At 38.4% G+C, this 24,502-nt stretch overlaps 1 protein-coding gene across 1 annotated transcript in view; it reads right to left on the minus strand.

Annotated features, from left to right (window-relative positions):
• Nucleotides 1–1,743: 1,743 nt before the first annotated feature.
• Nucleotides 1,744–24,502, minus strand: part of MEOX1 (mesenchyme homeobox 1) — a 37,298-nt gene continuing 14,539 nt past the window's right edge. Inside the window, exons 2-3 of the mRNA XM_075215380.1 lie at nucleotides 3,996–4,168; nucleotides 1,744–2,583 (exon numbers count right to left, since the gene is read on the minus strand). Coding sequence (XP_075071481.1) covers nucleotides 2,461–2,583; nucleotides 3,996–4,168 — 296 coding nt within the window. The 3' untranslated portion in view covers nucleotides 1,744–2,460. The remainder of the gene's footprint in view (nucleotides 2,584–3,995; nucleotides 4,169–24,502) is intronic.

The following is a 24,502-nucleotide window of genomic DNA, read 5'->3' on the forward strand; positions in this document are numbered from 1 at the left end:
AACATCAGGAAAAAAATTAAAACTGCATTTATGATGTGAATCCACATTTGTATGGTGCATAAAGAACCTTTACTGCACTTTGCTGTACTAATTTGATGATTATTAGCCAATGATCCACCCCCCATCGCTTTAGCTAAGTGATTCTTTTTTCCTTTCGACATAAAGCGCAAGAATTGTGGATGAGGCCCTGAGACGGTGGGACCCATTAGGGATTTCCCTGGGATTTCTGGGCCAGTCCAACCCTGCCTTCTTGTAGACTGCATATGTTGTAAGTGATTTACAGAAGACATTTAGCCAACATCTAAAACTCTGTATGCTGTACATTAATATTTAAGCAATTATTTATTTTTCAAGTGGATGAAAAATAAATACTGTGGTCTGAATGTCAGAATATTGATGGTAAAAGAAATGTAAAACACAAAAAAGAAGCTAAAAAGTAAAAAATATAAAATTAAACAAAAGATATATATATATATATATATATATATATATATATATTTGTATGTATGTATAACACAATAACACAATGTTATGATTTTCAGATGCAAAAGTATTTGGTCATTGCAATGGACTATAGCGACAGACTAACAACACGTCATAAAATTCCTTCTGTACTTGCAGATTGGGTTTGAGGTTTGCCACAAAATCCAAAAGTTTTTGTTTTTTTTAAACATATATATAAATGTAGACCTTTATAATCGCTTTGCCACCGCAATATGAGCCAACTATGTGGTTGGTGCATCTTCACAGAAGACACATTTTCTACCTAATTATAATTTTTATATTATCCTTCTTGATTATATCTTGCTGTGACTTGCCTGGTTCATATACTTGCTTTTTGTTCACAAATATATATGATGACATTTCAGGAACTAATTACATTTGATATGCCAAATTGCACATACAGTATAACTAAGAAAATAGCCCAAATGACTGATTACAGAGCAGATAAGTGCACTAGGTAGAGAGCTTTGTGGGGCTGGCTTGTGGGTGGATGGTGAAGACAATAGACACATATTAGTGAAGAACAATGGCGTAATTACCATAGTATCAGGGGCTGCGGTTACAACGGTGACAACTGCTAGGGGATCCGTCTCCTCTGTCAAAGTCCCATGTGTATATGTGTTGTTTTCATCCTTTGGGGGTACATAGGAGCCCTTACAAAATGTTGCCAGGATTCCCACAAATGTCTAGTTATGCCCCTGATGAAGAAGATATTAGTGGGGTGTGTTTGCCTATGTGCTTACATGTGCATGTGTTATATAGATAGTATCCTGGCAGTATTTAGTATGTAGGCAAACTAGGCTGCTGTCCAAGGAAGCAATTGTTCAAGGGCAGCATAGAAATGTTTACATTTTACTTGTGATTTAAGTTGCAAGCAACTTGAATCAAAACATTTAGTTGTTAATTCAATTTTGTTTTCAAGCATGAAAAAATGTATTAAAATGTATTCTGGCTTTATTTATTATGTAAGTTTAACAATGGTATGCCATGCAAACATAACTATAGAGATAGAAAGTCTTTGCTAAAGGAGACTGCACAATTACTGGTTTAGGGGATATTCACTTACACAACGCATAGGACCTAGAAACAGGCTTGTGTACTGTGTATGTTGCTTTGAGTCTCTCTATCTCTTCTGATTATAACATGAGAACAGCAAATCCTCTTAACATTGCACACATGAAACAATTCTTACACCAACTTTACAAATAATATGTTTTATTAATAAAAAAAAACCATGTGTAATAAAAGGGAAGCTTTACACAATTTTCGCAATTTTAAACAATAAAAAAAAAATCAAAGTTTAAAAAACGGTGACCATAGAAAATGAAAATATTTGTCTGAGCATCGAAGTGTAAAAGGGGAGAGTAAAATGCAGCAAAAAAGAGCTTTGGCGTTTCCTGTTCTCATCAATGGGACAGTCAATAAAATGAGATGAATGATTTATACATTTAAAAAAAACACAATGCAAAATACTGATTGAGGCTTATTTTGGCACAATGGGTGGGGAATGAGCCCCTTCATATTATTGTATATACATGTCAGTCTCTGACATTGCTGTCACATGACATAATGTCATAGTATGATTACATTTTCATCGTTCTTTACCCTGGATTGAGGGAAGAAAAATTAGGGAAATGGTAAAAAAAATATTATTGCCATAGCAATTACAATATATCCTTAAACGAAGATGTCCATTGTAGCTTAATAAGTATTTTACAACTATATGTGGAGAGAATTGATTGTCGAAGCATGGAATGGTCTGATTCTTAAACTGAGAGTTCCGATTTTCTACCCATTTTTAGGATGAACTGTGGAAAGTGTGGTAAATTGAACTGTAGGGTTAAAAAAGCTTGGTTAACCAATATGATCAAGATTGGTAGACTGGTAGACCAAACATGGAGTGTGATCTTGACAGGGTATCAAATAGGAAAGTTCACAGAACATGTAGAAAACATGCTACTCAGAGCTGGGCGATGCTGTAGAGTCCAAGTCATCTGCATCTTGTTCATTCGGAGACACTGGCTGCCCGCCTTTGACGCGTTTCCACTTCATTCTTCGGTTTTGAAACCAAACTTTAACCTGTGTGAGTAAAATGATAGTAATTGTCATTGATAGGCTATGAAATCTGCTTAGTATTAATCAGCAAGGTAGTATTAAAGTCTACTGTCACAGTGAAGGCAACTATTTTGCAGGTTGAAACAATAAATGAGAGTATGTATTCTATGAAGTCACTAGTTATAAGTAACATGACTGAGACACTTCAGTCAAGGGCGCCTTCGTGCTATAAGTGGTACTTAGTAAATTGATAGCCTGCATTGTCATTAAAGATTTTATATCACCTACACACGGTAGAGGCATCTATTCATCAATTCTCTAGTAACCAGCATATCATGAATATAAGTCAGGCTTTATGAATATTAGACTGTGCATCAGTGATGTCTGGCTCCTAGCAAATGGATGGTCTGCAAACTGGTTCTAGCCCACAGAATGGATGTAAGTAGGTATAGTATATACACATACACACCGGTAATGCTGTTGCTCACAATATTAATAGCAATGCTTTATTATGCAATTAAATAAGAATATTTAATTTTCATCTTGTCTGAGGGTATTGGTTTGTTTCATTTACAACGAATAAAATATGGGAAAAAAAGAGCTTGTTATGCTGCAAAGGTCTGCCACGTTAGGTGGGAGGTGTTTCTCTAACATAGCACACAGAGAGCGATTGCCAAGACAGTAGACTTGTTTTGCAGGAATGCATTGTGTGGATTGGTGGATATACAAGTCACAGGGCAGTGATATCACAGCCATCTGAACATTTCATCATCATCGCCATTTATTTATATAGCGCCACTAATTCCGCAGCGCTGTACAGAGAACTTACTCACATCAGTCCCTGCCCCATTGGAGCTTACAGTCTAGATTCCCTAACACACACACAGACAGAGAGAGAGACTAGGGTCAATTTTGATAGCAGCCAATTAACCTACCAGTATGTTTTTGGAGTGTGGGAGGAAACTGGAGCACCCAGATGAAACCCATGCAAACAAGGGGAGAACATACAAACTCCCCACAGATAAGGGCATGGTTAGGAATCGAACTCATGACCCCAGTGCTGTGAGGCACAAGTGCTAACCACTGAGCCACCGTGCTGCCCACAACATTTCCGTTTTATGGTTGAGGAGACCTCATATATCAATTTTTCGTTCTTCTTCAAAATTGCAGACAGTTTGAAAAACATCAGATGATTTAGCTAAAATATCCCAACATTTAAATGCTTACATTATCCAGGCTATTTCTGCTACAGTGCAATACTCGTGACTGGTATGTTTCAGTCTAACATATAAGCTTTATATGTGATAGTGGAAGTGTCTTTGCTCTTTTTGTTATGACTATGTTTCTCTATGTTAAAGAGACATAAACCAACAATTGGCATATTATCTAATTTTCTACCATGTAGTCTATCTTACAAGACACCAGATCGAACATACCTGTCTTTCAGTGAGGTCAAGGTTTACAGCTATTTCATATCTCCGAAGCCGGGTAAGGTAATTATGATGAGCAAATTCAGCTTCCAGCTCTCGCAGCTGCTCTTTGGTGAAGGCCGTTCTTTCTTTCCTGGCCTTGCTGTTTGTCTCTGGCTTGGTCCCGGAGTCCCCATTTTCTGTGAACATGAAAAAAATAGGTGCGTTAGATGCCATTGCGTATAATAGCTGATCATTGACGGATATGACTTTTAAGACACAATAGTTTAATCAGACACTTTAAGCACATCTTGAACAGTGGATAGTGTGCGCCCTTTAAAGTGGCTGAAGATTGAAGATCTAACCTAATCTGAAGTTAGACTAAAATAATTTGTTCCTCAATATTATTCTACAATACCAGAAGATACTGGAGAGGAGGTCTGCTTATTTTTCCAGCATAAATTTCCAGTGCTTCCCATTTTATATGTTTTATTTTTTTTACTATCCAGAAATTACACCCGTCCCAACCTCTCACCCCACATTTTAGAAGGTGGGATGTGTGGCAACAGTGACTGCTTCATGCGGCATTAAGGCCAGGGACGGTCCTGAACGCAACTCAAGTGCATCATGACTGATGTGTAAAAAGGAATCATCCATGAATGGATCTCATTCGTCCATGAAGAACGCTAACATAGACCTAAGATATTTCAATAGCTTTTGGGAATGTAATTGGTAGATGTAGGATTTTTCTAACTAATTTCTGCCACTTCTTTAAATAGAAATGAACAACCTATAAATGTACAGTATATTAGCATCAATCCATAACATGTTCGGCCTTTTCTTGTGTGATGCATGTATTAGAGCCACTTACAGAATTACGTCTGTTATACACATGTGTTAGAATATTTGTGATTCATCACTATTCTGTTCTCCTTGCTGTGGGAGGATGAATATATGACCTGGAGGCTAAATGTGGCTCTTCAACACTTTTCCTTGGTTGCCAGCCTCCCAGTAAACCTCCATAACCTCTGACCTATGACACAATCCTTTTGACAAGCCCATGGCAAGCAGGTATGTCATTATAAGATAACCTCAGTGTCCTTTCACATGTGTGTAAACATGTATAATGACAAACAATGCATTGTAAATGGTTAGTCATAAAAGGGGGTGGGGGCATTTACACTTTATAACGGATGTACATCCGACAATGCAACGTCACTGAGGACATGTATTCTTCAACACAAGACCTGCCAATCCAATATAACCAAAATGTGTATACTGCTTTACATTTGTGCATTAATCCATTCGCGTGCACTCAGCGATGATTTATAAACCCCGAACTTGGGATTAACCTGCGCGTTTGCTGCACATATTAAAGGCTTGAGAGACAGAATATTTGTAGTAAATCATTTGAAAGCTATTTGCTTTGTTCTAAATCCTATACCACAATCCTCACATATTGCGAAATGCAGTATTTTCATATGCCTTGCTCTCAACTAGGTGTTAGCCCCAAAACATTCAAACTGTCATCACAATTTCATCCTATTGTGCAAGGATGTGCACATAGTTGCCTACTCTCCTGGAATTTCCTGGGGAGACTCCTGAGTTTCTGAGAGAGCAGGGCAACCTCCCGGTTACTAACTTCTTTTATATTAAAGTGGCGGTGGGCGGGGCCAAATGACGCCCAACACCCCCATCCCCCCCCCCTCGATCTTCTGGAGTACCTCTTGCCAAAGTTGGCAAGTATGGATGTGCATGGTCTGGAGAGACAATATGGTGGTGTAGAAAAGTTTGCCAATGGGAGGAGTTTGGCGGAGTGAGGAATTCCTTGCTCAGTGCACCTACTTTTGAGTTGAAGTGGAAATATTAAATTACATTTTGGGAAATGGGATTATTTAAATCAGATAAAGGGGTGCACTGTTTCAGAGTGTTCCCTGCTTTGCAGGAGGGCCACTGAGTTTTCCTTCCCACAAAAGAATTTCCACTGCGTTTCCGATGTTCCAGAGATCAAGCTCGTCCCCATACTTAAATTAGGAAGCAATGTGCATCTTCCAGTGGCACTTCTGCAAGAAATTATAGTTTCTAAGTGCTCTTGAAGGAATGTACTAAAACTTTCAAACATACAGTCACATGTATTAAAGACAGTCTGATGTCCCTTCACTCTCATGAATAATTTAGTGAGCAGTGCTTTAGTAATTTAATAAAACTAGTGCTAAAGTGGAAGTTGGTTGGATTATAACAGGAAGTTTTTACTGTTTCCAGAATTCCCATTTTCTGGAGCATCTGCTGACCTGGAAAATTAGGCACAGAATGATCTTAATGGGGTATTTAAAAAAATAAACCCTGCAGTGGGCATATATCTTGAAATTTGCTTGGAGGACAAGTAGCTGCACTTGTCTATGTAAAGAAGTTTTGCAGTGATAGGATTTGTAGTTTGTAAATGACCCTTTCTGTCTTCAGCTGGCTGGACTGAGAAAACGTTTAGCTATATTAAAAAAAATATATACTCACAATCAGTGGTGGAAGTGGGCGGTACACGGTGGTACAAAACTACAGTGTGCGTTTCTAAGGTGGAATTGACTTAGTTGGCCTATTTTGTGGACCTGGAGCTGCCATGGTAATCCAGACTTTTGTGTAACTGGACTTGTGTCAGCAGGAACCAGAAATCACCCTTTGTTCTCCAAGTAGTATATTTAGTAAACTGCTGGTTTGAAAAAGTAGATATGTTTCCTATAGCAACCAATCAGATTCTAGTTATCATTTATTTAGTACATTGTACAAAATGACAGCTAGAATCTGATTGGTTGCTATAGGCAACATCTCCACTTTTCAAACCTGCAGTTTACTAAATAATATACCTCTAAATGAGAAGCTCCTGTCTGTCTTGTTTTTTAGAACTAGCAGAACCATAGCAATGTTGCTTTCTAAGGTTACTGTTTATAAATGGACATAGTTTCTAACTTCAATAATCCATACACACAGAAAAGTAAAGTTGGCTGAGCCATACAGCCATACTCAGATGTTATTACAAAATGAAAAAGATATATATGCAGGTACGTCTGCTTCATTACTTTGATGAATGAAACATATATAGCAACTCCACATAAAAATATGACATTGAGGATTAGCAGATGTTAAAATTGTACTCAGACAGCCATCCAGACATTTGCCGTATGATATCATTCCTGCAGTACTATCCTTGGAACTCCTTGACATACTGCAGCCATCCTAATGGAATATTTTGTCTCATCTGTAATTTTTTTTTTCTCTCCCTAAGACATTGTTTTAAGTGCGAGACACTTTCCACTGTGTTTTCCTCATGCTTCACATGAAAAGACTCACACATTGGATCGCAAACCAGGCAGCATCTGGATTCTGCACAGCACAGCTTAGCAGAGCTCACACCTCAAGCGCCTTCTTGCTGCTCGTAAACCCCGTGATAGTCATGCACTACTAACAAAATTGCACCTTCTGTCGAGGTGGGAAGAAAAACATTACTTTGAAGCGCGCAAAAAAAGAAGATCAAGAAAATGTTGCAGCAGCGCCAAAGTACAGTTCAAACTTGTGGACACTGTAAGCCTCTGAAAAAAGGTCTATGTTCTTTGTGTCTGCCATGCTGTACTATAATGAGGCATCAGTTCTCTGCTTGTCTGACAAGATGAAGCCTGGTTAATGGAAAACAGTCTGAAATATTCTTCCAATGACACTGAAATATTTTTCTAATATTGTCTAGTCGTTAATGTAACATATATGTATCACAATGCTGTCTTTTTTTGTGGTCTGCTGTTTTTATGTATTTTAATGTGGCCAGCTTATAAGATATCGCAGCCCAATTTTATTTGAATTTCAAAAAATAATCATCATAATGTAAATTAAATAAACTAAAATATATATTGAGTATTTTTTTATCTTGTGCTTAAATTTGGCCAGAAACCATATATGGAAGTTACTGCCTTAACATATAATATTATACAGCGTACAGCTATATTGGCATTTAATTTATGTTTACCACCATTGACTATAAGCTGAACTAATCCGGATGTTTAAAAGATTCTGCTTATAATAATTCCAAACTGAGTTCCGTGGACTTGGCATCTACTGTCCATCACAACCTGGCAATATGGATTTTCCGCTTTTCTTCCCCCTTTGCAAAACAAAATTGCTAAGTTTAGAGAGAGAACAATGAGTGGTATACTTGATACTTTGGTATTGGCACACACTGCATAAAAAGTGAACATATTTTGCTTCTATTTGGCACCTGTATTAAGTTAGTACCTTGGCTCACAATGATTAGGGCTTTTTAGCACAGCCTTTTAATGTTAACCACATGTTTGTGTGGCTCAAGATGTTGTGAGTATCATTAGCAGTGATACCGGCACAGTACATGGCATGCTAGCACCTTGGCAGGAGAACACCAGGTGGTATGCACATAAAGTGTCAAATTCTAGCAGGTAGCAATAGCCATTCTCCAGCAGTGTAACCAGGGAAATATCTGAGAAATACAAAAATGATGATTGTGATGATATTTAAAAGATCATCAAAACTGAAACTCAATTTGCTTTTTATGGTTAAAAATCTTCTAATATATGTATAGAATATATAAAGGCTCTCATACAGGGCCGGATTAAGGGAATGGAGGCCCCTGGGCTAAGGGGGCCTCCATTCCTCCGTGAGGCACCCAATGTGAGCCGCCCGCCGCCCCCCGTGAGGCCCCCCCCCCAAGCACTTACCTGGCAGTGCAGTCCTCCTTCTGCGGCGCGCTGTAAGCTCCTTACTGAGGAGATCTCGCGAGAGTTTGTGAACTCTCGCGAGATCTCCTCAGTAAGCAGATTACTGAGCGGCGCTGGGGATGGAGGACTGCACTGACAGTGCTCAGCAGCATTGATCGGGATGGGGGCGCCCCAACCCCCGGACCGATCAATAATGCTGCTGAGGACTTTGAAGGGCTACCTAGATGCCCGAGGCCCCTGGGCTATAGCCCAGTTAGCCCTAGGGTTAATCCGGCCCTGCTCTCATACCTTGATCTTGACATGTACAATGTTATTTTTATTGTTGTACTCTATGATAAAGTATTTTTAGGAAGTCTGCTGTGTGTACGGAAAAAAATCTTTCTTCTTGATCACAATCTTAGTTGCTAAAATTATATTTTTTAATGATTTTAGCAAGATTGCTAATTGTCCCTACTTTTCAAGTTTTAAAGACTTGTCCCTGGAAATTGTTGCCTTCGAAATTTGCCTAATTTTCAATAGATATCTAGAAAAGGAGTAGTTAGTGTCCAAAATTCCAAAATTGTTACATTATAATCAAATTCAGTTAACATTGTCATGTTGAGGATTGCAGTACAATAAAGATTATCTGAGAATGTCCCTGGCAAGGGGCGTTAAGTCAGGTTTGGTACAGTACTAGCCTCTTTAATTCACGCACAGCACCAAAATTGAAGTGGAACTGTCACGTACATGCAGTGAACGTGGCCATGTTTTGGGCTGCACCAATATTCATTCCGTGAAGACTCCAGGAGCTGAAAACATCCAGCCTCACGCTACAATATTGTCACAAGTGAACTTATAGACTGATTGTCTTATTGAGTATTGGATCAGCCCACAAAATTGCTGCCTCTATCACGCTTAGTTGATCGATTCACTTTAATTCTCAGTAGAGTTACCAGAAACAGTCTTATAAAAAAAAAACAACACCTATTTCCCGATGCACATAAATATTGCCGGTTTTTGTTTTAGTCAATTACATCACAGGCTGCCTTTGAAGTTGTGGACTGGTGAGAAACACACTTCAGAATGTAGTGGAATTTCCTGTATATAGCTGAAGTTTGGATTGTCTTTCCTTAGCTATTTTCCTACGCGTGGTTACGTAACAAATGCAGGAAATCTTATATCATTTCCCTGAATAATAATATGAACGTTGTGACCTTGTTTATTATGAACAAGAAAGAACAGACACTTCTATTAACAATTTAAAAGCACAGTGTGCTGTATACTTTAGAGAAAGAGCATTTATAATATAGAAGAAAAAAATTAAATTAGGTGAGATCCTCTTGGGCCTATTTGTAAAAGCTTAAACCCTATTTGATCCTAGGTCTTGTTTTATAATGGGACTGGATATATCATTGTTTTATATTAGTCCCAGTTGCAGGAACATGTATGTTGATAGAGTCAGATCTGTATCAGAGGCTGTATAATGTTATACAACAGCTGTGATCTGGGCTTATTGCAATAATGATTAGTTGATTGCAGGCATTAATGAATCTGTAATATCCCGATCAAGGTTAATAGGTGCAGTTAAAACTGGTAAACTGTCCCTCTCAAGCAATAAACAGATTTTAAGCAATGAGGGAGGGAAGAGAAGTACAGACTAGCCAAAATAATTGTACTTTATTAAGCAATGACATTTACAGGTTATATTTCTATACATTTGCCACTTACTTGCTTACTGTGTTATTCCAGTGATTGTGCATTTATACTACTTTCAATAACAGTTGACAAACAGGACCAATCATAACTCTAACAAGACAGGAAAGATCACAATACTGGAACTTTACAGTCTACCTATAAGTATGCACAAATCAAGTGCCAGGAAGGGTTCTCCATTTATGTAACTGGGAGGGCAGCTTGTATTCTACTTAATGATGGTAAGTACCTTTTAAGAAACGTCTGGGGAGATGATTAGTCTGAAATAAAGGCAGGAATATAGAAGTTTTAGTAATCGCATTGAAAACTAAGCCCAACCCCTGAGGATCCCAGAAATTTATCCAGACCTATATTCTGGGTTCAGGGTTCTCGAGGTATTTGGGTTTAAAGCCTGAAAGTTCCAACAAGTGTGCAGATACACTGTACTTTCCTACAACATGAATGTGAGTGGCCCACAGGTTCTTCAATGTCTTTTTAAATTGTGCCTAATGAGAACACTACAAATTTTGAATAATAAAGGTACAGATGGTGAATTGATGATAGGATGGGGTAAAAGAAATCTAACTGAAATATAGAAGATGAGGTAGGAGCAAGTATAAAGGTGTGATTTGTTGGGGAAATATGATCAGGTTACAAAAGCAGGTACTGGAAAGTCAGCAAAATTAGGAGGGGAGAGGTACTATTTCTAAGCTTACAGTGAGCAGTGCTACCAGAGGCACATGTTTAGTTTTATAGATAATTATATAGCAAATTGATTCGGCTGATTCCGAAATTTACACCCTGTCCCTTTTTACAAAACAATAGTGACTGGCAATAACACCACTGCTCTACCGCTATTTTCTATGGCTACTGATCCCATAGAAATAACAGGCTACACGCCCTGAGATCTCAGTTTCAATCCTGGCTTCATATGACCTGCACTGTTTAAACTACAGTACACAGATACTTTTGAAATAAGGTTTCCAATAAATAGTGCGCTGTGTAAAAAATAAATAATTAAAAAGTGGACAGCAAGCTCCCCTGCCCCGTGCCCCACCCGACAATCCTCAAGCAGCCCCAGCACTAGGCAGTCAGGGCTGGTTATCAATATAACAGGGAGACAACAATCGCACCACCCACCCCTCCATAAAGGCACCGGCTCTGGATCAACCAGCCTTGGTCTAGTTTTCGATGTAGTAAAGAGACCCACACTTGTCTTCCTGTTATAGTATCAACCAGCTCAGGTTTTCTAGAGCTTTGGTTGGAAGAGGATCTGGGAGACATGCTGCCCGCTTTTTATTTTCTAACGTGAAGTTTTATTACAAGTGGCGAGTGCGCCTGCAAACACGTGGATCCTATCCTAGAATAGGCCTTTTAATTAATGTATTAGAAGATCAGAGTGTAATTTGCTGTAAAAGGCCAAATTCTGGGACTTCATACAACCCTACTTATTTTGCGTATATGGTAAACACAGCCAGAATCGATAGTGCGTAAACCTCCAATGAGTGTGAGATGAATAGTATTCTTTTGTTTCTTATATCACACAGGATATAAAGTCTAGCCCAAGTATAGGCAAACATAGTATACACCTTAACAATGTCTACATAGATCCTCTCCAGCTTGTTGAACCACAGCTCCCAGCATTGTCTGCCATCCATGTCGTCTAAACAGTCTCCTAAAATATTGGCAGTAATACATTTTAAAAAATATAATGAGATTAACATATAATATTAAAAGTGGCAAGGTTTACTTAACTACTGTCTTTTTTTGTATTGAGCCAATCATTGTACTGCCATGCTTAGATCTGAAACAGTTCTTTATAAAAATCAACAAGTTATTCCAAATTATTTTGTGGCCTTGGCTCTCTGCAGATCCAGAGCAGGGCTGATGGAAACAGATAAATGAAGCGTTACTTGCAATATGGGTCTTTCCTGCCAAAACTACTATGTAAAAAAATAAAAGCATGTGTAAATGGAAGATGTTTTCTAAGTAAGTGAGTTCCAGTTATTTATGTTTTGTTGACATTTTAAAAGATGAAATTGGCACTGAATCATTTGGGATCAATGCCATGAAATGTGGACAATTCATCCTCAATAAATTACATTCAATTTGTTTGCCTAACTCTTGTAGCGTGGAGTGCTGGTAGCTAAAATGATGATACAGATGTGTTGGTTTAAAGCAGCCTGATAGTCTTTTAGTGTATTAATATACGGTATATTACTGTAGGTCAAATATCATAACCTCTGCAACTGTGGATTCAATAAATATGTATATATAATAAACATATTCAGGGTTACTTACTAAGTGTAACACAAGTTACATCACTATATAATTAGCACAGAAGAATGGCCATAAATCTATAACACTAGAACAGCTCTTGTCCCACAATGCATTACTATTTTGTGTGCAAATGGAGCACAAGGTACATAAAAGGTAAGAAGGTGATAACATACAATAATTCTTAGACAAAAACAACAACCTCATAGCTTTGTACTTAAGCTTCGTATATCATAGATGGCAACATTTGTGATTTAAAATTTGGGACGGAGTGCGCACTCCACCACACAAGAAAGGGTATAGTCACAATACATAGGAGCATAGCTACATTACATTGGATGCGTGCCACCTCCCCAGAGTATAGTGTTGGACTGCCCTTAGCTCCCTTCCCCACCCCTAAAAGCACATGTTCACTGCAGTGCACACCTTTAGCTGGTACGCGTGGAATTGACAGATCATCACCTAGTGAGACTTATCCCCCAATCAGGACACGATCCTTTCACTCAGACGGCGGGATCAGTCCCCTGAAATCAGGACAGCTGGCAGGTGTATATAACCCTGTGTCTGGTTTCAACAACACAAATTTACTTCATATGTTTACAGTGTCGGACTGGGGCATGAAGGGCCCACCGGGGAACTGCAATGCTAGGGGCCCACCAGAGGGGGTGTGGCCAGTCATCATAGAGGCGAGACTAGACGCTAGAGGGGGAGTGGTCAGCCCACGAAGGACAGCTAGCACCATAGTGTAGTATATAAAGAATGCAGTGTGTGTATAAAGAGTACACAGTCTGACCTGCCCCTTAGATTGGACAGAACAGTCACCATAAATCGGGATTGTCCCACTAGACCAGGCTTGGCTAACCTGTGGCACTCCAGGTGTTGTGAAACTACAAGCCCCAGCATGCTTTGCCAATATATAGCAGCTTATTGCTGGAAGGGTGTGCTGAGACTTGTAGTTTCACAACACCTGGAGTGCCACAGGTTAGCCAAGCCTGCACTAGACTCAGAATTTTTGACAGACTGTCCTACCTGTTGTTGTCACTTTTACCACCTGCAGCTGCTGGTTTCTTTAGTTGCTGCTTGTCTGGATCTTGGAATGTTGAGGGCCCTATTTGGAAAAAATAATGGGTACATTTAGAAGATTCCAACCAGCCCTGGCATTAAATCAATAGGACCAACAATTAATACTTAGGCCTTCCTCCAGCCCCAACATTAAAGTTATAGTATTCCCATTTAATAAACCTATTTCCCTCCCCCCAGACAGCCCCTGCAATAAATCGCATTTATGTATAATACGTATAATAAATATACCTATTTCCCGCAACCGTCACTGCCATTAAATAATTCATATTCACATTTAATTAAAAGCCCCCAAACCACCCCATCTTAAATTAAATTGCCCCACCTTCACCCTACAAAGAAAATAGCACCCATTATTTAGCTACCACCTACCACACACACTTTACATTGCCACAAGCCCGCTGTGCCATCACACACACATTACTGTGCCCCTTAATCACCATGCTGGGCCTCCTTATGATCAGACTGCGCCCTCCATGCTGTTTTTGCCCCCCCTTCATCACCCTGTGTCATGCTGCTTTTGTTTCCCCCTTCTCCTGGCCCCCCTTAACTCTGCCATCATGCTCCCCCTTCACTCTGCCTTCATGCTCCCCCTCCACTCTGCCTTCATGCTCCCCCTCCACTCTGCCATCATGCTCCCCCTCCACTCTGCCATCATGCTCCCCCTCCACTCTGCCATCATGCTCCCCCTCCACTCTGCCATCATGCTCCCCCTTCACTCTGCCATCATGCTCCCCCTTCATGCTCCCCCTTCACGCTCCCCCTCCACTCTGCCATCATGCTCCCCCTTCACTCTGCCTTCATGCTCCCCCTCCACTCTGCCTTCATGCTCCCCCTCCACTCTGCCATCATGCTCCCCCTCCACTCTGCCATCATGCTCCCCCTCCACTCTGCCATCATGCTCCCCCTCCACTCTGCCATCATGCTCCCCCTTCACTCTGCCATCATGCTCCCCCTTCATGCTCCCCCTTCACGCTCCCCCTCCACTCTGCCATCATGCTCCCCCTTCACTCTGCCTTCATGCTCTCCCATCATGCTCCCCCTTCATGCTCTGCCATCATGCTCCCCCTCCACTCTGCCATCATGCTCCCCCTTCACTCTGCCATCATGCTCCCCCTTCATGCTCCCCCTTCACGCTCCCCCTCCACTCTGCCATCATGCTCCCCCTTCACTCTGCCTTCATGCTCTCCCATCATGCTCCCCCTTCATGCTCTGCCATCATGCTCCCCCTCCACTCTGCCATCATGCTCCCCCTTCACTCTGCCATCATGCTCTCCCATCATGCTCCCCCTTCATGCTCTGCCATCATGCTCCCCCTCCACTCTGCCTTCATGCTCTGCCTTCATGCTCCCCCTCCACTCTGCCATCATACTCTGCCTTCATGCTCCCCCTTCATGCTCCCCCTTCATGCTACCCCTCCACTCTGTCTTCATGCTCTGCCTTCATGCTCCCCCTTCATTCTGCCTTCATACTCTGCCATCATGCTCCCCCTCCACTCTGCCTTCATGCTCCCCCTTCATGCTCTGCCATCATGCTCCCCCTTCATGCTCCCCCTTCACGCTCTGCCTTCATGCTCTGCCTTCATGCTCTCTTCTTTCTTCCATTCCCTCACTTACCTTTTCTATCTGATTCTTTATTCTCTTCTGTCTTCTGTCTTCTGTCTGCGGCGCTCCTCACTGAATGTCGGGCGTGATGACGTCACGCCCGGCATTCAGTGCGCACGGAGCCAGCGCCGCAGACACGCAAGGTTTTTTTTGTTTTTTTTGTCTTCAGTTACTCGCTCCCCCACCAACGAAGAGGGGAGCGATCAGGGTCGGGGCCTACCGGGGGATAGACCGGTCCCCCGGCGGGCCAGTCCGACCCTGTATGTTTATATATTACCACTGTTAACTGTCTAAAATACCAGTAAACTCCCAAAGCTCAACTACTGGTTTCAACAGAATAGATACAGTATGTTAGATTCATAGGCGGGAATTCAATTGCCGGTGATGTTGCTGGCAATTACAGTAGAAATCTCCACTGCGAAGTGTCTCACGAACATTCCAGAGACACTTCGCTGCTGATCGAATTCCCCCATAGACAACCAAAAGCAAGAGTATCCAATGTATGTTTGGAAAATGTGCAATAGGCTAACAATAAAAAATTGCAGATGAACTAATAGCTTGTGTATCAGTCTTTCATAAATGGAATTCCAGATCTTTTTTCTAGCCGTATCTTTGGTGAATACTGGTGTTTTCATCAGAGATAGAGCTTCGCCCCATATACAACAAGGGCTAACCACCAGGGATAGGTTCCCTATCGGGTTTTGGAGATGACAGCTTCCCCATGCCACTGTATACCGCTACAACCCTTCTTCTGTTATCCCATTATTAAGATGGAAAAAATTATTCTTAGGCAGTTTAGTATCTCTCAATGGCGATCACGTGTTCAACTGAGACGCACTACAGTCTGAATATGGTGGCATGGGATTAGATATGAGCCAATATTATTATAGTTATTATATTTTATTTATAAAGTGCTGGCATATTTCGCAGCACTCTACATTGAGGGGGTCATGATGGAGACAATTTACTTACAATGACATAAAGCAGGAGGTAAAGATGACCCTGCTCAAATGAGCTTACAATTTAAGAGGTGTGTGAAACATTTGAACTAATGTTCAATCGTGTGCTGCCCTCCTTCACCCAGACAATTTTGCTCCTTTAAACGTTTCTGCAGTCTCCCGATCCATCGTGGTAAACAATGCTATTATTTTTTTAAAAGCAGGGAGTGATCAAACACCTTTAATAACATGGTGCTACATATTACAAGTAATAGCCCAGTGAGGTTTTATATCTACCCTTTCTTAATGTAAATAAATTAATTTAGATTTCATTTTTTAACAACATTTTAACAAAAATTCTTTAGTCATTTTCACTTACCCAGACAATCATTTTCTTGAATCAGAAAAAAAAAATAAACATGGAGAAAGAATTGTTCCTTTAATTGCTTCTTTATGACCCATATGGCAAGTGAACACCTTATAAAAGCTGGTGGCAGGGGTCAGAGGTTTGAGCCAGCATGCAGCTCGATCTTACATGTTTTGGTGGCAAGATTTGCACATAGTCTGCGCGCAGAGAAATGACACATGGCTTGCTGCAGCAATAAAAGCCTGTGGGACAGACTTGATCTCCAAATGACCCAGCCCTATTACCAAGAAAGGAGGGTTAAAAGAGCAGGGAGAAATATTAAAGAAACCAAGGTATTGACAAGAGATCATTTCTCAGCCCTGTCAGACTGGCATGTGAGCTGAGTGGTTTTATACCAAAACTAGGTTCTATTAATATATTTGCTATATAAAACAGCAAAATCTGAATAAAGTTTTCACTGACACTTTGTTGATGGGCAAGTACATTTAATTACATCATCGAGCAATCTAGATGGACGAATCGTTATTACAGACCTCAGGATTATATGGTCACTGAACATGTAATATTATTGTCAGGTCCAGATTTACAATTTTTCTCCTGTACGGTATTTTTGAAAACTTGAATTGCCTGCCACTTGTACAAAATATATTATATATATATATATATATTATATAATATCATGTATCAAACTCCCATTGTGAACAGCTTGTGAACTGGGCTCTCTTACTTCTTTGTCTGTCTGTATTACCCAGTAATTTTTTATTGTGTATTGTTCCCAATTGTAAAGCACTACGGAATATGTTGGCGCTATATAAACTAATGTTAATGATGATTATTATATATCTACATTGTGTCACCCCTGAACATTTGCCTCCCTAGACCCAGGTCTGTGCGGGCGAAAACTGGCCTGGTAGTTATAATATACTCTAAATACTCCTATTCAATAAATATTATACAGAATAGTGGGCTAGAATTGATACTGGGAATTGAAATTTGTATACAGAGAAGGGAAGGGGTACTGTGCAGTTAGTCAGTACTGAAATATAGGGACATACTTTTTGTAATATTTGAAGAAAGCTATTCCTGGAAATTAAGGATCAAAATGAACAAGCTCAGAAAGAACAACTTTTTCCCAAAACTAATAAAGAGATATTTTGTATATTTTACTTAGATGAATGGATGGAAATGTGCAGCCATGCCTTCCCCTCTAATGCTTTTTTCTGTCAATTGTTTGACTTAGTAAAACAGGTATAGTTTTGCTGTTGGCAGATGCAGTTCCGTATATCCATATCAAGGACCAAGGAACCGCCTGCACGATATGTTCCCAATGCTGTCTTATTTAAGAAGATCAATTCAGAAAGCATTTATTTAACAAAATCATTTCAATTTTACGCCAAAGGACCAGAAATTTGTGTAAAATCTGGTAAAGGAAGATGAGTTAAAGCTTAAAAATATCAGAATGTCAAATATATTAAGAAAATCTAAACACATGGAAAATTGCAATTGACAGCATTGTATTTTTAACTTACAGAATGTAAAATCTCTACACTTGTTGGACTTTCCATTAAAAAAACCACATCTGTACAGTAAAATAAAATGGCAGCTTACGAAAAAGAAATTAAACTTGTGAACAAACATATCCATTAGTATTTACAGCATATACAATATTTTATCACTTTTGTGACATGAATTACTGTTCTGTGTTAAGCATTTACACTAATACACAAAAAAAAACAATCTACACCAATATGACAGTATACAAAACTGGATATTGTTTGTGGTGTATATTTAGATTAATGAACCCAACTGAAACATATTAGGGAAAAAGATTGTGTACTTTACGTGACAGTTTAAAATGGCGGTTTAACTGTAGGTGGATAAATCTTTTTTTTAATAATACATTTAATTATTTTTATATTAATATAATACATTTTGTTGAAGGGTAGTATATAAATGAGGGATGGTTAATTTTTTTTTTAAAAATTTGAATTGCAGAAAAAACATTTGGCACATTATACAGTATTCCATGTAGAACTTACAGATATACAATGAGACTTCTCTGGGGTCTTTCTCTTCTTTTAATACATATCACATTCACTTTGGTTTATTCTCCATAGGTTTAGAAGGGGGGAGAGGGAATATGTTGTAAATTGACACAGACTGGCAGACAGCCAATAGGAATGGAAAGCCAGAATGCAGGTGTCCTGGGTGATTCCTGACCTCGGCTTCCCTGCTGTTGGCCTGCAATCCCTGGGGTGGAGTTTCAGTGACACTGACATAGATACCTTCTCTGATCTTTCCATTTTATTAATAAAGATCAAGTGAAGTTATGGTTGGATTTAGTAATACATTAAATGAGTGGACATTTGGCAGCAAACAGATGTAAGAAGACAGCAGACGATGTTGTACAAAATGGAGGATGAGGAATGATAAATCCTGGTATTATCCGCACACAATTTCCATTTCCTAGGCTTAATTGACATCCCTCAGAGTACATCTAAATGGAAGCTAAAAGTTTCTTTATATGTTGAACACATTTCCTAAAATTCCTCTGGAGCTTTCAGTGGAAAAATCCAAGTTTTGGAAAACAATCAGATCCGTAAAATTCAATCTTTCATTTTAATAACTGCTGTATAAATTCCTCTAAACACAGCATTAGATGTGGGGCAGGAATTAAATGGTCCGCATTGAACAAGGGAATAACTTTCAAATCCATTGTGGCTAAGGGATCTTTCCACTAGACTTAAATGCATGATGTCAATTCAATGTTAATAAAATACTTTTGACTGGGAGGACAACACTTGTTAAAAAAAAATATGTAAGTCTCAAAATATTTGTGGGGAAAGAAATGGAAAGCAAAATACAACCCAGATAATCTGATTCCTGATATATTTATTATTTTTACAAGATTTATTTGAAATTCCATAATTCTTTCCCAATAGTATAATAGTGTCAAATAAAGCTGTGTTTTGTTAACTCTTCTGCTGCCAGGGATTCCTTCCAAAATTGCATCTCAGAAGGCCCCACCACTTTTTGCATTTTCATGATGTGTTAATATAAGTTTTTTTAAATATTATTTTTTTTCCTGTACACATAACGCATTTGCTGCGCCATGACCATGTAATTATATTCTTTTATTCTCTCATTTATATATATATATATATATATATATATATATATATATATATACACAGTAGTCGGAATAAACATATAGGGGTGATGGTATGGAAAATGTAATGGGAATTTAAGTGAGTGGAATTATATAGTTTTACAATGAATGGCCTACCACTCTCCCACTTCGACCCAACCACTGAATATATATATATATATATATATATATATATATATATATATATATGTATATATATATGTGTGTATATATATATATATATATATATATAATTTCTTTGTTATCTACTTTTACTAAATTAATTCAACCTATGAAATACACTCCATATTTTACTCTGAGACATCTATTGCTCACAAGGACACCAAATATATTTAATTTGTTGGATGTTTTGTGTGTGTCTATTTTATCCATATTTCTTCTTTACCTCTTCATTTTTTACACTGTTTTAAATAAAGCGTAAATCATTAAGAGAGCAAAGTCGTATTTGCATAGGCGTTATGTTGATGGCATCCTCCACGTGTGTGACAGGCATTGATGTAAATGCTTCAGAGGCAGTGAAAGAGTTAATAGCAATTGAGAGGGTTTACTAAAAGTTGAGACATGACTTTATTTTATTATTTGTGTGTGCATCTGTATGTATCTGTTCAAACCCCCAATCCAGTTTTTCGCATGACAGTTCTGACTTCTAGTGGTCAAAAGGGTTGTTTCCCCCACGGAAAAGGAAAGTACATGATGATAAAGGGGTCTGTGTGGATCATGGTCTCGCTAGATTTTGGTCTTCTTTATTAATATGTTGACTTTTTTTTATGTGGGAGGTATTTATGTTTTATTTAATTTAGGATAATGATGTGCATATGCAGTTACACTAGATTACACAACACATTCAATGATGCTCATTGCAAACAATCTGATTCTGTAAACTTCATAGTGTTATTTAGAAAATGAAAGCAAACCTGATAGCTAGCTATGGGTTTTAGTACATTGGTGCAAGTTATAACATGGAATGATACAAGTCTTAGCAGGGGCGCACGGAGGATTGTGACCCCCCCCCCAAAAAAACAACAAAACACGCAGCAGCTCTGTATCGGTAGCGCTGTCCTATACAGCAGCCACGGTGCTGTCAAAGAAGCGTCCGTGGCGGTGCTGTATACAATACAGTAAAGTGCCGCTATGGCGGCCACTTAGTTAGCGCAGGGGGGAATTCTGGAGACTCAGAAACCCCCCCTGCGTGCGCCACTACTTAGGGGTATATTTTCTTAACTGGGGGTTTGAAAAAGTGGAGATGTTGCCTATAGCAACCAATCATATTTTAGTTATCATTTATTTAGTACATTCTACACAATGACAGCTAGAATCTGACTGGTTGCTAGAGGCAACATCTCCACTTTTTCAAACCCGCAGTTTAGTAAATATACCCCCTTTCTGTGGTCTATAACAATTTGATTCATCTTTGGCAATCAAGCATTGTGCTTCTGCTAAACATAATGTATAATACGTATAAGATTGTTGCCTTACAGTTCTGCGGCCATGGCTTTGATTACAACCAATGTTTTCATGGGTTTCCAAAATAAATAAAAAAAACATACCAGTAGGTTAATTGGATACTGGAAAAATAGACCCTAGTGTCAATGTGTTTGTGTGAAAGAGATTTTAGATTGTGAGCTCCCATGGGGCAGGAACTCATTTGAGTGATCAAATATTCTCGGTGCAACATTCTGTAATATGATGGTGCTTTATAAATAACCGGTAATAAATAAATGTCTGCTTGTTTGCTATCTATTACAGCACATCTGTGCTTTCTCGGCATCAGTGTTCTGTAATAGATACACTGCTGTCATGATCGTGTTATTAACATATTAATAAATCATTTTTAGCGCTATAAACCTAATAAAATTATTTAGAAAATTACTTTAAACATACTACTAATGATAAATAATAACTTAATAGAATATTAAAGTTATAATACACAAGTGATGTTAGTATATGTAGAAACTGTACTATATAGTAAATAATATCTTTATAAACAGTGAGTTCTGATGTCATAATTTAAAATTGCTAAGTTCTGATGGTGTCACTTCAGTGTTCACTGGAAAACGTATGTATTACAAGGAATAATGCACCCACTAATGTAAAGTATTATGGATATTAGAAGTCACCTTGGATTTCTGTGACCTGTATAAAAGCATTTGCCTATAGCCTCATGCTTTTCTATGGTCATAGATCCTCAGTGGGACTGTCTGATTTGAGGGGGCTGATTTGAAGGGACTTTCGCTTGTTTTGCTGGGGGTTGGGGGAGGTCCATTAGTGGCGCTGATGGGCCACACCTTTAATGTCATGCAGTCACACCCCCTTTTTGGATTTTTAATTCTTGGGAGGTATGCTTCTAATATCCTTATCATTTACATTAAGGAGTATATTAGCCCACATGTCTGACATACAGCTGCTTGTCACGTGATACTGTTTATTACCTCATCCACCTCTCCAGCTGTAAATGGAGGACTGTGACATCATCTGTCTAGAATGAAAGCTTCATCTGAGTCAGTTTGCTGTTAACTTCAGGGTGCATAGATTTGTAGAGGGATTTCCTCAGACTTAAAAGTAAATATGTGTAGGATATAAATCAGTGGAACAGAGGAAACAGCTCTGTAAAGAAGCTATTCACAAAATATGTATTTTTAGAAGTAGTCCCATCAAGGTGTCATTCAAAATACATAAAAGTCTCATATAATAACAACTAATTAATGCTGTTATATAATATATTATACGCACGTGTAGCACAAAAGTGTGTGTGTGTGTATGTATATATATATATATATATATACATATATATATATATATATATAGATATCACTACATTCATAAAATAGGCAGAAATGGGCACTCTCCCTTAAAAAATTCATTCTGACGCCAGAGTCAATATTATAATGAAGAAAAAAGTAGCAAACGGGACAGAAACTTGGAAAGAAGACTGAACACATGGGAATATATTTTCTCCCTCTCTCCTTCTCTATCTCTCTCTCTCTCTATATTATATATATATATATATATATATATATATATATATATATATATATATATATATATATATATATATATATACAAGTATAGATATAGATAGATATAGATATAGCTATTGATGTATAAATAGTAGGAGGCACTTGGGGATTTATAAATAATATTGATAATTTTGCTATAAAAATACTATATATATGTATATATATATATGTATATATATATATATATATATATATATATATATATATATATATATACATATATATATATATATATAGATATATATATACATATATATATATATATATATATATATTTATATATATATATATATAAAACTCTTCTGTAGCTAAAGTTTATATAATTGATCAGAATGATGTCATCACATCAGTAACAGTGGATCACAATTCTGATCCCATAAATTCAGTCTTCGTTAGAAATATCTGTGCTGCTCCCTACTGTAAATAGTAAGAAAAGAATTATGCCACATAGGAAAACACTCAAGTTTAGGATATTGATTAATCTAGAGATTAGCCTCTATACTTTTACAGTGTCTTTTGTTTTAGTTCATGGTTGTCCAACCCGCGGCATGCGGGCCGCATGCGGCCCAGCATGCCTGTAAATGTGGCCCAGCAGGAGTTTTGGTTGTGACAAGGGGGCAGCGCTGAAAAAAAAAATCCTGCAAACAAAAATTAAAAAAAAATACTTACCTTGCGGTCACGTCAGCTGGCGCTCTGGCTCCCTCCCTGGTCTCCTCCTCCGTGTGGCGCTCACAGTGAATGTCGGGGGTGACGTCATCACACCCGACATCCATTGTGTAGCGCAGCACAGAGGAGTCACCTGCACGAACTATCAGCAGCAGTGAAAGATTATAGAGTATCTTATTGTTGTTACTCTGAATTTGGACTTTCTGCACCATGCAATTATGAACTAGCTGTGTTCTCTGTATGTATCTAATATAAATATTAAGAGATAATTGTATTTTTAATATTGTAAACCATTTTAAATGTGCAGTGCTGAGTAGGGTGAAAATATCACCCACTGTTACCCTCATCGGAGGCTGCTCCATGAGCCATTTTTCCCGCCACCCTATCTTTAAATCTCTGTAGATTTCCTCGAACCCCACTAAGGGGCAGATGCAGGTAAGTTAAATTGTAGCTGGTAATGGGACTACTGCTTTAATCATGATTCTGCAACAGGTTTCCTAACTTTTACTAACTTCATTTCCAACTAAGTTTAATATGTTAACTATGTTTTCTATGGTTTTTTCGATGATCAGCTATCGTTAGTGTTAGTGTATTTTATGTGCGGCCCAAACCAACTCGTCGTCTTCCAATGTGGCCCAGGGAAGCTAAAAGGTTGGACACCCCTGTTTTAGTTCATATGTTGTATTATGGCATTCTATTTGTTTATTGGTTAAGAACATACACTGCATTTTCTGAGCAAACAATTGGGGCAGGTAATTCATACTTAATTTTAAAAAAAAAATGTTCGTTCAATATGAATAAATAATATTATTATTATTATTTTTATCATCGCTACTAGCAGTAATAATATTTTTCATACATTTTCAGGAGGGCCATAGTACAATATCCTTCTTATACAGTTTCACCGTTTTGCAGCTCCATTAAGAGATTATAGTTTAATATATAACAAAATAATAAAATAATGAGCAGCACACCAATATTATAACTAGCACAATCTTGCCCCATTTTTTGTATA

This window comes from Mixophyes fleayi, chromosome 6, assembly GCF_038048845.1.
Source record: "Mixophyes fleayi isolate aMixFle1 chromosome 6, aMixFle1.hap1, whole genome shotgun sequence".
In the NCBI taxonomy this organism is placed as follows: Eukaryota; Metazoa; Chordata; class Amphibia; order Anura; family Limnodynastidae; genus Mixophyes; species Mixophyes fleayi.